The sequence below is a fragment of the Microtus ochrogaster genome, linkage group LG2 (genome assembly GCF_000317375.1).
Source record: "Microtus ochrogaster isolate Prairie Vole_2 linkage group LG2, MicOch1.0, whole genome shotgun sequence".
NCBI classification, from domain to species: Eukaryota; Metazoa; Chordata; class Mammalia; order Rodentia; family Cricetidae; genus Microtus; species Microtus ochrogaster.
In genome coordinates, this window is record NC_022028.1 from 3,489,309 (window position 1) to 3,505,827 (window position 16,519).

At 43.2% G+C, this 16,519-nt stretch overlaps 1 protein-coding gene across 2 annotated transcripts in view; it reads left to right on the plus strand.

Moving 5' to 3' along the window:
• Ubr2 (ubiquitin protein ligase E3 component n-recognin 2) overlaps window positions 1-16,519 on the plus strand; it is an 80,812-nt gene that overhangs the window by 18,535 nt on the left and 45,758 nt on the right. Inside the window, exons 5-13 of one of the 2 annotated variants that reach the window (XM_005359718.3) lie at window positions 786-916; window positions 2,400-2,538; window positions 3,071-3,133; window positions 4,987-5,107; window positions 6,334-6,441; window positions 7,127-7,215; window positions 8,221-8,319; window positions 14,682-14,845; window positions 14,930-15,029. In XM_005359718.3, the coding sequence (XP_005359775.1) occupies window positions 786-916; window positions 2,400-2,538; window positions 3,071-3,133; window positions 4,987-5,107; window positions 6,334-6,441; window positions 7,127-7,215; window positions 8,221-8,319; window positions 14,682-14,845; window positions 14,930-15,029 (1,014 nt within the window). Of the gene's footprint in view, window positions 1-785; window positions 917-2,399; window positions 2,539-3,070; window positions 3,134-4,986; window positions 5,108-6,333; window positions 6,442-7,126; window positions 7,216-8,220; window positions 8,320-8,389; window positions 8,489-14,681; window positions 14,846-14,929; window positions 15,030-16,519 lie in introns of both variants that reach the window. The other variant, XM_005359719.3, reaches the window with a different exon arrangement.

The following is a 16,519-nucleotide window of genomic DNA, read 5'->3' on the forward strand; positions in this document are numbered from 1 at the left end:
ATCTATAATGAGATCTGGCATGCTGGCAGAGCACTGTATAAATAAATATGTAAATAAATGAATAAATCTTTTTTTAAAAAATCTACATGGCAGAAGGAATGAACAGAAAGGTAGTGGGTTCAGGTACTTCTGTTTGTTGAAAGCCACAATAGACTGTGTGACATCTCCTTTGATAATTTAAGAAACTTCTCCCAGGTCTTAAATGGGGAATGACGTTTTCTCCTATGTAAATTGGATGACTGATTGTCTTTCCTTGTTTTATATGGGGTTTTTTTGCATTTGTTTAGAGTATGAGTGTTTGTACACATGTGCACACACACACATACACACGCGTGTGCATGCACACACATGCATACCACAGACAGTCAGAGCACCTTGCAGGGGTTGTTTTTCTCCATCTACTATGTAGGCTGTAGGGATCAAACTCACATGGTTAGACTTGACATCAAATACCTTCACTCAGTTCTGCAAGTTGGAGCCTCCCATACACACTGGAAAGATGGTTTGAGGTTAGAGTTTAGTGTTCCCGTGCTGTTCCACAATGCTTAGTTATATGCATTAGGCATTTGAGTGTCTGAATGTTTCGACTCAGCTAATCTAAAATTGAGATTATGGGAAGAAAACATTTTAGAAATTGTAATTTTGTGTTTTGTAACATGTACAGGATTAAATTTGTTATGTAACAAATATGTAACCTGTCACCCTTCTTGTGTTTGAGAGTTGGAGTTGGAAGGCAAAAAACAAAACAAAACACTAAGGGAGTTGTGTTTTCTGTTCTCCCTCAGGATCCTCTTGTGCATCTATCAGAAGATGTGGTAGCAAGAACTTACAACATTTTTGCTATTATGTTTCAATACGCAGTAGATATACTGACCTGGGAAAAAGAAAGCGAATTGCCTGCAGACTTAGAGATGGAGTAAGTATGGCCCGTTCCTTGTGTGTATGGGACCTGCTAAATTTTAACGTCATTCACACAGCTAGGAGAGAACATAAGTCTTTTCTTTTAAAATTATTACTGCATCTAGCCACCCATTTATTTGTGTATGCCATGAAGGTCAGAGGAGAACCTGCAGGAGTCGGTTCTAGCTACCAAGTGGATCCTGGAGACTGAGCTCAGGTTGCTAGAGAGCAGCAAGTAACCTAAACTGCTTGGCCACCATGCTGACCCGGCACTTTTTTAAAAATTATTGAATTTTAGCAGAAGCTTGACTTTGATATTCCAGCTTTGCAGCTTGTATGCTGATCAGTGAAGGTTTTCCTGGGACGATTGGTTTATAGCAGTGTTAGGTCACACAGAGCTAGCAAGACAGCTCAGCAAGTGAGGGCCTTGCCGCCAAGTCTGACAACATGAGTTCTATCCCTGACATCTCTGTCCTTTGCTGTCTTTCTATGACTGACATGAACTCACTGTGTAGCCGTGCTGCCCTCAAACTCACAGAGACTTGTCTGCCTCTCCTCCAAAGTGCCGGGACTAACGGTGTACACACCACGCCCACTGGCCTTCTCCTTTTGATGATCTAATAAAATAAAGCTGGAAAGATGTCAGGGGATGAGCTCTTCTATGTAAGTGGGTTTAGGGTTTTTATGAAATGCTCAATGCAATTTTAGCCATTTTGCTTCTAATTATAAAATATATTCAGCATTGTGCTATCTTATTGTCCATCTGCCGTTTTTATTTACACTGCTGAGGTCATAAACTAGTGAGCAGACAGCTGGATTCAGCCACAGCTGTGTTAAAGGACTGGCTGCTAGCCCCTCACTTCACACAGCCTCCTCTTTTCTGAAATGTCACTCCCTGCTTATTGGATCTTTGTTCATAGCTGAGGGTGACTGGGCTGGAGATTGGACATCAGGAGGTCACCAGACTAATTGGACATCAATCACCAAACGGTGACTTCTTTGCTTTTTCAATGTGTTGCCGATAATTGGGGTTGTGTGTTATGCATTGGGTGGATTTTCTTCCTTCCTCCCTCCTTCCCTTCCTCTCTCTCATTTGTTTGTTTGGTTGGTTTTTGGTTTTTCAAGACAGGGTTTCTTTGTGTAGCCCTGGCTATCCTGAAACTCACTCTTGTAGACCAGGACTCAAGATCTGCCTGCCTCTGCCTCCCAAGTACTGGGATTAAAGGTGTGTGCACCACCACCGCCTGGCTTTTCTTTTGTCTTGGTTTTGTTCTTGTTGTTTTGACTTTATTTTCATTTAATTGGCCTGGGCCACCAACACGGGGAACTCTGATGGGCTTCTCTTATAATATTTGCCATTTATCAGTTACCATCTGGCTGCAAGCTACATCCTCCAGAGGCCTTTGGCCAGCACTTGAGCTGGTTTCCCTTCTTCGGTTCTTCTGCTACTGCTCACTCCCACTCTTTACACTGCATTAATGTCAACGTTCTCTCCCCAGAGAGAAGAGTGACACCTACTATTGCATGCTGTTTAATGACGAGGTTCACACCTATGAACAAGTCATTTATACTCTTCAGAAAGCTGTTAACTGTACACAGAAGGAAGCCATTGGCTTCGCAACTACAGTCGATCGAGATGTAAGTAATTTATCATGAGAAAGTTAACATTACTTTGTTTGGTTTCTTTCATTTGTTTTGTGAGACAGGGTTTCTCTGTAGCTTTGGAGCCTGTCCTGGAACTGGCTCTGTAGATGAGGCTGGCCTTGAACTCAGAGAAATCTGCCTGCCTCTGTCTCCAGAGTACTAGGATTATTTTTTTTGTTTGTTTGTTTTTTTTGTTTTTTCGAGACAGGGTTTCTCTGTGGTTTTGGAGCCTGTCCTGGAACTCGCTCTGTAGACCAGGCTGGTCTCGAACTCACAGAGATCCGCCTGCCTCAGCCTCCTGAGTGCTGGGATTAAAGGCATGCGCCACCATCGCCCGGCGAGTGCTAGGATTAAAGGTATGCACCACCACCACCTGGCACAATTTTAGGTTTCCATTGGTGACTAGAATAGATGTCATAAATATTAAAGGCTGACTCGGGTTGTACGTTCAAGCATATTCACTGATTGACAAGCTACTCACACTGAATGTAATGCTTTTACAGTTAGTTTTGAATGTCTTTTACAGGGGCGTAGGTCTGTTCGATACGGAGACTTCCAGTACTGTGATCAGGCAAAATCAGTCATTGTGGTAAGTAATTTAAAAACATATCTGTTATTTTTTATCAGCTTAAAACTCTCTATTATTTAGCATTTATCAAGACATTTGTTTGCCTTTATAAACCCACTGTCACCTAAATTATGTTTAAAGATCTTAATTCTTAACATACTATTCTGGTTCTCTCAAAGCTATTTAAAATTGCTAATAGGGAAGAAATTACATATATTTTTGGCCACATCAAATTTTTAACAAAATATTACATACTTAGAGTCAAAAGACAGCAGATTTGGAAAAATCTTCTGACACAGATGTGTATGATGTGTGTTTACAGAGGAAATACGCAAAGCCATATATGTATAAAAGTAGGTTATGGACATAGGGTACAGAGAGGACAAGAAATAAAAGGAAGTAAGGTTATATGTTTTAGAAGTGTAGACATTTCTCTAACAAAGGGAAACAACCAATGAGAACATGGAGACACGGACTCCACCCTAACTGGGATACCTCAGTCCTGCTGGGTGACTTCCATCCAGTAGTCAGCGGGGGTATAGGATAATTGAAACCCTTGTTTTGTGCTGATGGAAATGTAAAAGGACAGGAGCTGCTATGGGAAGCTGCATGGCTGTTCCCCTAGAAATTAAAAATAGAATGACCATATGAGCCAGGATTTTTGTTTTTGGGTATGCATGTAAATGAGAAGTTTATTGAACCCAGTGTCTGTTGACAGGTGAACAGAGAAAATATAGCATACATGTACAGTGGAATGTCTCCCCACACTTAAAAGTGTGACACTGCACAACTCTTGACTGATGTGAAACGGATGAATCCTTGTGTGATTCCACCTGTATGAGGGATGGGAGAGCAGAGTGATAGCTCAGGATGGGACAGGCACGTGTTCACTGCGTGCAAGGTTTCAGCTTGCAAAATGAAGCATTCTTCAGACTGGAGACATAGAGGGCTCAGGGCTTAAGAGCACTGGCTACTGTTGTAGAGGACCCAGCTTCAAATCCCAGCACCCACATGGCTGCTCACAACCGTCCATTATGCTAGTTAAGGGGGATCTGATGCTCTCTATCGGCCTCCAGAGGCACTGTGCGCACCAAGTATGAGATACTTGTGGGCAAAGCACCCATACATGTAAAATTTAAAAATAAAACTTTGGCCCGACGGTGGTGGTGCACGCCTTTAATCCCAGCACTCAGGAGGCAGAGGCAGGAGGATCTCTGTGAGTTTGAGGCCAGCCTGGTCTACAAGAGCTAGTTCCAGGACAGGAACCAAAGCTACACAGAGAAACCCTATCTCGACAAACAAAAGAAAAAAAAAAAGAGAGGGAAGGAAGGAAGGGAGGAAGGGAGGAAGGGAGGAAGGGAGGGGCTGGAGAAATGGCTCAGAGGTTAAGAGCACTGACTGCTCTTCCAGAGGTCATGAGTTCAATTCCCAGCAGCCACATGGTGGCTCACAACCATCTGTAATGGAGTCTGGTGCCCTCTTCTGGCCTGCAGGCATGGAAGCTGAACACTGTACATAATAAATAAATAAATAAGTAAATAAATAAATAACAAAGAAAAAGAAGGAAAAGAAAGAAAGAGGTTGAAGGCAGAAAGCAAGCTTTCTTGAGGATTTAAGCTATTTGTAATTGGCACTACAGATTTTCGTATATATGACCAAAGGCTCTGGTGGCTCACAAGGTGGTTCCTCTTACCGTTATCACTGAATCTTTAGACCCTGTCTAGAAAATAAGCTGAGTCAGTGTGTTAAAAAAATGGTGCTTTATTATAGACACATGGAAGTCGTGTGGGTATTGTGGTTATATTAAGAATGCTAGTGCCTTCTGCCTCTTAAACGGTTTTAAGTTAGACTTTTCTCCTCCCTGTTTCCTTAAGAGGAACACCAGCAGACAGACCAAGCCGCTCAAAGTTCAAGTCATGCACTCATCCGTTGCTGCTCATCAGAATTTTGGTTTGAAAGCTCTGTCTTGGCTGGGAAGTGTTATTGGGTACTCAGGTAGGTTTGCTATGTCAAGACTGTATCTAAATGTCATGACAGAAGGGACTGTTTTCAGTGACGCAACGTGTCAGACCCTTCACAGATGAAGCTGCAAAGTGCTGCTGTAATTAAATGTTAATGATAATACAATTTAATAAAATTAATTTAAATAATTTAAATGTTTGGCCTCTTACAGCTTTTGTTTATGACCAGTCCTTTGCACATCTGAAACCGTGTACATTGGAATCTACTAATTTATGTTTGCCGCTCTTAGGTTTTTCTTTTCTTGACTTACATAGAAGACAATCTGTAATGTACCATAATCATGAACCTCGTGTCCAAAGCCAAAAATGCAAGTTGGGTTCTATTCACTAAAGGGTAAATTAGGAATAGATTTATGCTACCTGTCATAAATAGGCAAAACATAATGTTACTGTAGGGAAGATTCCTTAACATTTGTATTAGAGGCTGTTAGAAAAATACTACACTGTGAACTGATGATTAAAAACACAGACGGGACCGAGCAGTGGCATACACCTTTAATATCAGCATTTGGGAGACAGAGGCAGTCTGATCTCTGTGAGTTCAAGGCCAACTTGGTCTACAGAGTGAGTTCAGGACAGCCAGAGCTGCTACACAGAGAGACCCCGTCTCAGGGGAGGGAAATACAGACAAGATACACCACATGCATGTATGCTGGAGAGCGTATCTAGAGCGCAGCTCTTAGAAGATGTGACAGTTTGTCTTCCAGGCCTCTCATGCAGTGCTCTAGTGTAGTTAAGTTTGATGGAAAATATTTTACGTAGCATTAATAACCCATATTGATACATATTGCAGTGTAAGGGGTACACATTGTTCTGTTAGCAGTTTTTTGTTGTGACTACCTCACACATAGTCTTTCTGCCTGATTTTACTACCCCTGTGTCCCTTAGCATAAATACCTAGAGAACAGCATTACATCAGCAAGTTGGGGATTTTTTTTTTTCCAATTAAATTCATTAGGGCAGAAAAGACATATTGCCTTTCTGACAGACATTAACTTTGACATCCTACAATTAGAGTTGTGATTTGAGGTTTCTAATGTTTTCTCCTTTTTGTAAAAATAAAATAGTTAATAAGGTTCTTCCCCAGTTTACCCTTCACTAAGACGTGGCGCTGATTGGAGCCCACACTGAAGCGTCATCTCCGTTAATATTTAAAGCTTGCCGTTCCTGTCTCATGACTGTTCTTCCTTCTGTTTAAAGATGGCCTTCGCCGGATTTTGTGTCAGGTTGGATTACAAGAAGGGCCAGATGGTGAAAACTCTTCTCTGGTGGACAGACTGATGCTTAATGATTCCAGACTATGGAAAGGTGACTTGCTTATCGCTTCTGAGGGTTGCTGTGTCAAAGCTGGGTATTTTTTTTAATTTGGAAATGTTAATAAATATATTTGTACTTTTTAAAATTATAATTGTAGTGCTAGATTCAGACCCTAACAAATACACCAAACATTAGCACTGTAACCTTATTTAAAAAAAAAAAAAAGTATTGTATAGGAGGCCTATGACCTAGATTAAAGAGCTTCTGTATCTTCTTACAATATCACATGTAGAGTTAGGCAAGGCAGCACATGCTGTGTTCCCAGCACTCAGGAGTCTAACACCAACCTAGACTACAGGCTAGCATGCACTGCAGAACAACAAAGGGAAAGGGGGATTAATTTTGCACGCATTTTATTTTTAAAAACATTGCAGGATGGGAGAGATGGCTCAGTAGTTAAGAGGATACACTACTCAAGCAGAGGACCCAAGTCCTGTTCCCAACGTACACATTAGGTGTCGTCTACCTGTAACTCCGGTGTCAGGGATGTGGCACTTCTCGCCTCCATCGTCACCTGGGCAAACTCACATATGCAGACACATGTTGATAATTAAAGTAAAATCCTTTTTTTAAAAAAAAAGTGTTTTGTTCTGAGCAAAGCATAGAGTTTTGTCTTCTGGTCTGAGATGCATTGGAAATGGAGTTCTGGTCTCTCACACTCTGCTCTTCTCCGAAGGCGCTAGGAGTGTCTACCACCAGTTATTCATGAGCAGCCTGCTCATGGACCCCAAGTACAAGAAGCTCTTTGCTGTTCGATTTGCAAAAGTAAGTAGGATTTTTATTTTTCCAGTTAGTTATTTAAGGAATAACTATAGTATTTGGGGCTCCAGAACTATTAATGTTAAACAATGAGATATGAGGTTATCCATTTGAAATTCTAAGAAACTTGAGAATCTTCTTAGCTTTTGCTAATAAAGGTGTAGAAACAAGACTCCCTGCCCCCCCCCATACATAAATACGTAGTGATTGCTGGGCAGTGGTGGCGCACGCCTTTAATTCCAGCACTCTGGAGGCAGAGGCAGGCAGAGTTTAAGGCCAGCCTGGTCTTCAGAATAAGTACTAGTATAGCTAAGGCCACACAGAAAAATCCTGCCTCAATCCCTTCCCCCCCCAAAAAATATAACAACATAAATATGCAGTGATTGGGATTTGAAATGAGACTTAACCTCATGCCATTATAGATGGATCTAATCCTATTAAAATCCATGGAGGCAGTGTGCCTCTCTTGGTATGATTTGGGAATGGTGAATTCCAGATGGCTGACAGAGTTGGTTTTGCTTTCAGAAGCACATGGTGACACTAAGTACTTAATGTATGCCCCAGTGGGAACACTTAACAAAGGAAGCACATGGCAGTCATTTGGAGAGATCTTTCAGAACATCCATGTTTTGTGTTCTATTCCCAAATCTATCGATGGTGACCTTGCAGGAGTCACATGATTCTGTTGTGTATTCCAAAATAATGAAAGGCTGATTTGGGGGCAGATAGTATGATGTTACTGAGTCTCATCCCCCAGTGAACAGTGGACCTTAGGGTTTTAGGAGGTCTGACTCCCTATTTGAGCTGCTAAACTAGCACTGTGCTCCAGAAGAACCTATTAGCACAGCTTTCCACAGCAAATCGGTATTGACGCAACATCTAATTGGTAGTGATCCTTTGGCTTCCATGTCCTACCCGTGTCTTCCTGTTGCCGTCCCCAGCACTGAGTTTTCAGTATAACCCTTAACCGTTTGGTCACTGGACTAGAGGAATTTCCCCCTTGTTGTTTAGAATTACCAGCAGTTGCAGAGAGATTTTATGGAGGATGATCACGAGCGAGCAGTGTCGGTGACTGCTCTATCTGTCCAGTTCTTCACCGCACCTACTCTGGTGAGTAGAGTCTGCCTCTCCTCTGTAACTCATAGCTGGCACTCCTTGCCTCTTTTTGCCTTCTTATTAGAACTATGAGCGTTTGCAGAGTGATTATGTGACAGATGACCACGACAGAGAGTTTTCAGTCGCAGACCTCTCGGTTCAGATATTCACAGTTCCTTCACTTGTAAGTACTGAAAGACTAGAGAATGCTCTTGTTTTCCGTTAACAGAAGTAAAGCCTCAGATCCTGGAGGTAAGACTTGTGTGCTCCTCAATAAGCTGGTACTTTGTGTAGGAGGCAGTCAGGTTTCAGACATCGTATCTTTCACACACACACAACGTATCTTTGAATGTCAAAGTAATAATGGAGGAGAGTTGGATTTCTTAGCGGTATTGAACTGATGAATTAACATTGAGCTAGCTGGGCAGTGGTAGTGTTCACACCTTTAATCCCAGCCTGGGGAGGCAGAGGCAGGTGGATCTCTGAGTTCAAGCCAGCCTGGTCTACAAGAGCTAGTTCCAGGACAAGCTCCAAAGCTACAGAGAAACCCTGTCTCAAAAAAATAATAAAATTAAATTAAAAAATTAACATTTAGCTGGTTAGTTTATCAAATATATTCCTGACATTCGAATCAGATAACATACCATATACCATCTTAGGTCTTGAAGAATCTTCCTCCTCAATCCTCTCCCTCATAAGGAAAGAGTAGCTAAGGCAACTGAGTCACATTGCTTGGCTTCGCTTTTACTAATGTTCTCCAGGTTGCTCTCTGACCTAGTCAGGGTTACTAGTGCTGTGAAGAAACACCAGGACTAAAAGTGGCTTAGAGAGGAAAGGGGTTCTTTGGTTTACACTTCAACACTGTAGTCCATCAGTGGAGGAAATCAAGACAAAAACTCAAAACAGTTCAGGAACCTGGAGGCCAGAGCTGATTCAGGGGCCATAGAGGGGTACTGCTCACTGGCTTGCTCAGCCTACCTTATAGACCCCAGAACCACCTGCCCAGGGATGGCAGCACGTCAGTCACTAAGAAAATGTCCCACAGGCTTGCCTATAGCCAATCTTAGGAGACTCCCTCCTCTCAGATGACTTCAGCTTGTGTCAAGTTGACATAAAACCAGCCACGATGGTCCTGAAGCCTCCATCAGTTAAGTTTCATCATGTATGGTAACTAAAGATTGTACTCCATTGAACATATTTATTACCATTTATTAGGCAAGGCTTTAAAAGTGAAATGATGAACGAAACAGATGTGACTGGAATCAGTAATGAAAACGTTCTGCCAGAGGCTCTGAGTTCAGTTCCCGGCACCCACATGGTGGCTGGAAACACTTATGACTCCAGCCCAGGGGTCTGATGTTGCCTTCTGGCCTCAGGCACCAGGATGGAATGCAGTACATGGACGTACACGAAGATGAGCAGCAATACACATTAAGTTTGCTTTCTGCAATAGCGAATAAGGCCATAGCCCTTAGCCGGAGTCCACCTTCTGTGGAGACTGGAAGGGAGGATGTATGCAGAGTGCGCCGTGGGAAGGGTTTGCATGTGGGGAGCAGCTTGGTGTACTCTGAGCTCAGAGCAAGGCTGTGGAGTTTGAAGAACAGTTTGTACTCACTTTCCTAGCAAGTACATTTTCTTGTGGGGCTGGGGGAGTCACTTCTTTTTGTTAAGAAATATTTGCTAGCTGGGCAGTGGTGGTGCACACCTTTAATCCCAGCACTCGGGAGGTAGAGGCAGGCAGATCTCTGTGCATTAAAGGCCAGCCTGGTCTACAGATCCGGTTTTAGAACATCCAGGACTGTTACACAGAGAACCATGTCTCAAAAAAATCAAAAGGAAAGGAAAGTATCTAGCAAAGACTATCTTTAGTGACCTGCTCGCTAATGGATGCTGCTGCAGGCCCAGTCAGGGATCGTGTGTTTATCTTAGAGCACGAGAGACACTTGGACCACTGGATTTTCACTTATCATGTGTGTGCATGTGAGTACATGTGTGTGAGTGTACTCAGGGCCTCACACATGCTAGGCGAGCTCACTCTACCATTGAGCTATAGCTCCAGTCCTACATTTGTGATTTGAAAAGACTGCTATTTGCAAGATGGGGAATAAATTAGAGGAAGACGGTAAAGCGAATCTGGAGAACTTACCTAGAACTTAATGCAGTGAGGCTGTGTAAAATGGGACAGCGCAGCTGGCAAAACCGTTTGCTGCTAAGCCTGTACCTTGGGACAAGCCTGAGGCTGAGGCTACAAGGTGGAAGAAGAGACTCGAGCCCTGCAGGTTGTCCACTAATCCCTGTGCACATGGTGGAGCACAGCACACACACACTCATTAATTCATTAATATTTAAAGTAAAAGAAGTTGAAGCAGCAGTCCAGAGGAGACTATGCGCTGAGCTGAGGTTCCCAGTGGATGTAGGGATTTTGAGAGCTGCCTTTTGTCACATCTGCAGACCTGGCTGGAGGATGGTGGCTTTCATGACTACTGAGATTTGGAATTGAGGGTTGTGTATAAGATGGCTCTGGAGTTTCTAACTTGTAATTAAGTGGAATTTCTAGACAGATCTTTGATGTAGGTATATGTATTTACTCCTACATCACTCAATATTAAGCCCGTGATGGCTACTGGGAAATGTGGATAAATAGGATATTCAGACTCATCACAGCCCCCACTGCCTGCTGTTGTCTGGAGCAAATCTGTGGGCCTTTTTCATTTGGTTAGCCACTACCTACTGTCTCCCTGGGTTTGGCAGACATGTCTCAGCCTGGGGCTGTTATGATTCAGGTTCTGAAATTTAGAGTCCTCGTACTTGAAGAAATTGCCTTCTTAGAGCCAGCCTGGCAGGTTCAGGCACCACTTGACAGGAACATTAGAGCTGACGATGGCTCACTGGATAGAAGTGCTTGCTGTAAAAGCGGTAGGACCCAGCTTGTGTCCCAGCTTGGGCTGGAGCTGGGAGGAAGATCATTGGGCTTTGTTAGCCAGCTTAACTTAAAAACAGTGATTACCAGGTCAGTGAGAGACCAAGTTTTGAGGGACAGATGGGGAAGGTGGTAGGACGCTGGCGCTAGCGTCATACCTGTACACACATGTACGCCATACACAGAAACACCAAAGGGGGGAGGCCAAAAGGAAGAGAGGAAACATGCGGGCAGGGGCTCAGTAACTATGCAGGAATGTTAGAGAAATAGGCCCTAAAGAGTAAAAATAGTGAACGGATGCAAACACAGACCCAGAGAACACTGTGTCATGGTCCATGGCTAGGAGTTGGTGTGGTTCTTGGCTTTAGTTTTCTTGTTTCTGTGGGAGTCTGGAATGTGTATTGTGGTGGGCATTGGTGTACCCTCCGGGTTAAGTATCTGGAGAATACTTAACAGAGAGGCGGAGCTCCAGGCCCAGAACGCCACTTCTGCTCATTCTCTGCGCATCGATGTACTGTCTGCTCCTCTCCAGATGTAGGGCGGGTTTCACCACTTCCCTGGATTTTGCTATCTTAAGTATTTTGAAGAATTCTCTAGTGTACCATTTGGGCCTTGAAATTTCTTTATGAAAGTATTTTTTATCAGTTATATTTCTTAAATAAGTTTAGGGCTATTTAGGTATTCTATTATTGTTTTTTAAAAAATAAGATTTTTCTTAAGGATTTGCACTGGGCAGTGGTAGTTCATGCCTTTAATTCCAGGACTCTGGTGGATTTCTGTGAGTTTGAAGCCAGTCTGGTCTGCAGAGTGAGTTCCAGGACAGGTAGGGGTACACAGAGAAACCCTGTTTCAAACAACAAACAGGAGAATTTGCTAATTTAGTTAGGTGGTAGTTGGACATACCTTTGATCCCAGCACTCAGGAGACAGGAACAGGCAGATCTCTGAGTTCGAGGCCAGCATAGTCTACAAAGTGTTTCAGGATACTGGATAGCCAGTACTACACAGAGAAACCCTGTCTCCAAAAAAAAAAAGAATTTGTTAATTTATCCGTGTTTCCAATTACATTGGTTTACATGGTCTAGTGTTATTTTCTATTTAATGCCTTTCGAATCTGCAGTTTTATAAGGTTTTTTTGAAGCAGGGTGTCTATAGCCCAAGCTGGCCTCCAATTGAACAGTCCTCACAGTTTACTTGATGGGAGGAGTAACTGTGAGTTCCCAGGGAGAGCCTGGAGTATCTGCTAGAGTCCTGCCCTAGCCTTGATAAGACTGCTGTGTCTGGGCTTGATTGTCTTAGGGTTTCTACCCCTCTCAGGCTTCCATCCTACAGGGCTTCAGAATCTAAGCACTGTCCTGGGGAACCTGGAAGAGGGTTGGACTCGGTTTCTGAGCACTATCGTATTCTTACTAGGACTCTGGTCTTTTTTAGACAGGGTTTGAGTAGCCCTGGCTTTCCTGGAACTCACTTTGTAGACCATACTGACCTTGAACTCGAGATCTGCCTGCCTCTGTCTCGGGAGTGCAGGGATTAAAGGTGTGAGCCTCTGTCACCCGGCCTCCAGTGACTTTCTTCACTGCCCCAGTCAGTATTCTCCTGATTGGATCCTGTGGCGTTGAGTTTAACCAGAGCATGTCCCTGAAACATTACTTTTATTCAGTTTTACAGGGGACTTTGTAGCCTATTGTGAACATGTTATAAGATGTTGGCTAAGTCTGGTGGTGCAAATTTTAATATGAATTACAAAAAAATAACCAAGTTATGGAGTGATAATGTTTATAAAGCAAGTGGGATTGTAGGCCTGTGCATCAAGTGGTGGGTCTATAATCACAGTTGCAGTGGCTGTGTCGTAACCAGTGTTTAATGATGACAGCTCTCTTGGAAAGTTAGCAGCAATTTGGACAAAGTTCCAATGCAAGAACTGAAAGCATTCTCTGTAGCCTTAGAGAATGTGCCTCCTGCATTTTAGACCCAGCCGTCTCTAGCATTCATTAGCCAGAACGACCGGTGCCTTGACTGTGAGACTGCCCACCCCAGTGGTGTTGTGCCCACTAAGCTTCCGGTCTCACTCCTCTCACCGAAGCTGGTGCTGCACAGCTGTGTGTAGCCCGGTGGGATTGCCTCTGCTTTCCTTAACTTCCTAGTCAGTGCAACAAGCAGGAAAAGCTCGCCTTCCTGGGAACCTGTGTGTACTTGTGGCTCCTCAGACTCGACCATAGTCTTCCCTGGAGAATTCTTTGCCATTCTAACACCTTTAATTTTCCCTAGCTAAGTTAGAAGGTCTAAATTTACTGTGACTCCCACATTTTGACTTTAACACAGAAGATGAAGATTAAACTGTGTAGCGAGCAATAGAGCGACTGAAAAGGCTCACGTACTGGATGGGTGTGGGGCTCGGTGAGCCTTTTCTGGGAGGAGGTTGGTGATGCTGTCAATCTTAGACTGTACTCCCTCTGGGCGATTCCACTTGCAGGGAGTTACTTTGCCATTTTACATAGTGGGTATTTGTGATGTCTTTTTTAATAGCACATACCAAAAATCTGTAAATGACAGCAGTCCAGACCTGGCTAAATGTGAGAGCAGAGTATGCCTGATGGTGTTAAAAAGAATGAGAGACTGTGTGAGATGCTACAGGACAATCTGTGTCAGAGTTTATATCAAGTGAAAACTGAAAAGCAGAATGGTAGTTGATAGTATGTTCTCTGTGGGGGAAAGAGATAACTGCGGTTGTATATATCCATACGTATGTATTTAACATTATCTACACTTATAGGTAGGTAGGTAGGTAGGTAGGTAGGTATTAAATACCAGCTCTGGAAGAAGGCAGAAATCTCCTAACAGTTTGTGTTTGGATGGCAGACCTCAGGAGCTGTGAGACCTTACACTTCCTAAAGTCAGAAAAGCAGAAACCAATATCAGCTGGTTAAAAAAGAGAGAAAGGAAGTACAGTTTCATACTGAACTTTAGACAATCAGTGGTAGTGATTTTAACCTCTGGACCCCACAATAAGTACCCATACTTATTGTATAGTGTATGTAAATGTCTCATTTAAAGAAAAGTTAACACTGTTGTGCCATCTTTTGACCTTGGACACTACTCACCCATGCTGCACATACACAATATGGACAAATGCTCATACACATAAAATACAGCTAAATCTTCAGAGCAACCTGGTAGTGCACTTGACCTGAGATACTTAATGTGGACAAATGCTCATACACATAAAATACAGCTAAATCTTCAGAGCGACCTGATAGTGCACTTGACCTGAGATACTTAATGTGGACAAATGCTCATACACATAAAATACAGCTAAATTTTCAGAGCGACCCAGTAGTGCACTTGAGCTGCGTTGCTTGTGCTGAGCAAGTTTAAAGTGTGGGCGCTAAACTAGTAATGGCTCTTGGTTCCCTGGGGTACAGGTTTTGATTGCCATCCTCTGTGATGAACTGTTTTAGGCCCGAATGCTCATCACGGAAGAGAACCTGATGACTGTTATCATTAAGGCTTTCATGGACCATTTGAAACAACGAGATGCCCAGGGTAGATTCCAATTTGAACGCTACACTGCCCTTCAAGCCTTCAAGTTCAGGAGAGTTCAGAGCCTTATTTTAGATCTCAAGTAAGTGTTTCTTTCATTTCCACACAAATTATAGCTTGTACAATGCCGGTATTTCTGTGTTCACTGCCACTGTTGTCTATGTAGGTATGTATTGATTAGCAAACCAACTGAGTGGTCAGATGAGCTGAGGCAGAAGTTCTTAGAAGGGTTCGATGCCTTTTTGGAATTACTGAAATGCATGCAGGTATGTATAAACTGAACTTATTTCTGTGTGAACGCGTTTCTGTATGCTTCCCCATCCCTCATTTCGGTTTCAGTGGACCAGTGAGGAGGCTCAGTTTAGAGGAATGTTTATTGCAGAAGCCAGAGAGCATGAGATCTGTCCCCAGAACCCACAGCAAAAATAAATTGTTTTCTTTTTTTAAAAAAGATGTCTTGTTTGGGCCTGGAATGATGGCTCAGCAGTACTGGCGGCTCCTCTTCCAGAGGACCAAGATCAATTCCCACCATCCATCTGCTTGACAGCTCTAAACTATCTGGAACTCCAGTTCCAGGGGATCCGGTGCCCTCTTCTGGTCACCCTGGGCACTGCATGCACATGGTGCATCACTGTGTGCAAGCAGAACAGGCACAAAGAAATTTTTAATTTAAAAAAAAAGTGTTTGGATTCTTATTAGTACTGCTTTTTGAGAGTTTGCAAGTCCTTTTCCGTGGTTATTTTGCTAGTGTACTTAAGTTCATTTGAAAAACTAGTGTTTTTGCATGTTTGGTGACAAACTCAGGACCCTGTGTCCAGACAGTAGGCAGACACTCTACCACTAAGCCTCGCTCTTGATAAACTCCCAGCCTCTGATTTATTTTCTGTTGCAAAGAGGAGGTTTTTTTGGTGCATGCGTGTGTGTGTGTGTGTGTGTGTGTGTGTGTGTGTGTGTGCACACGCACACGTACTTGCTGTGCATGGATGCCATAGCACACCTGTGGAGGTCAACAGACAGCTCATGGCAGTCAGTTCTCCTTCTACAAAGTGGGTCTCAAGGTGACTCTGGTGTTCAGGTTAGTACCAGGCTCTGCTGCCCACTGAGCCGTCTCTCTGGCCTGTGTTTTATTTTCAGTGTTTCTACAGTTGCTTTTCCTCTTAGTGGGATCTGTACATAGTACAGTCCAGACCGTTTTCCTCACTGGTCTCTTTGTGTGCAAATCAGAATCTAGACGTAGAGACAAAGCATGGAAGCAATTCAGAGACAGGAGACTCCCTAAAACACTTCAGGAAGAGCTATGTGAGAAGGCACTCTCTTTGAAATGTTGGAGGTGTTCTGTATTCTCTGTTAGTGATTCTTATACTCCAGGATATCTTAGCTATTCCTTTAAAAAAAAATTTGCACTTTTTTTTTTTTTTTTTTTTTTTTTTTTTTTTTTTTTTTTTTTCGAGACAGGGTTTCTCTGTGGTTTTGGAGCCTGTCCTGGAACTAGCTCTTGTAGACCAGGCTGGTCTCGAACTCACAGAGATCCGCCTGCCTCTGCCTCCCAAGTGCTGGGATTAAAAGCGTGCGCCACCACCGCCCAGCACTCTTTTGTATGAAAGGCTATTTGTTTTTTTTCTGGCACGCTGATCTTTGACGGGTGAGTATACAACCCGTCTTCTCGCATGACTGTGTAATGTTAGTTGTAAGGCCTGTCAAGGGCTGAGCATGGAATGCTGCTGAAGCAAGTGCTTAGTATATGCGGCACCCTGGG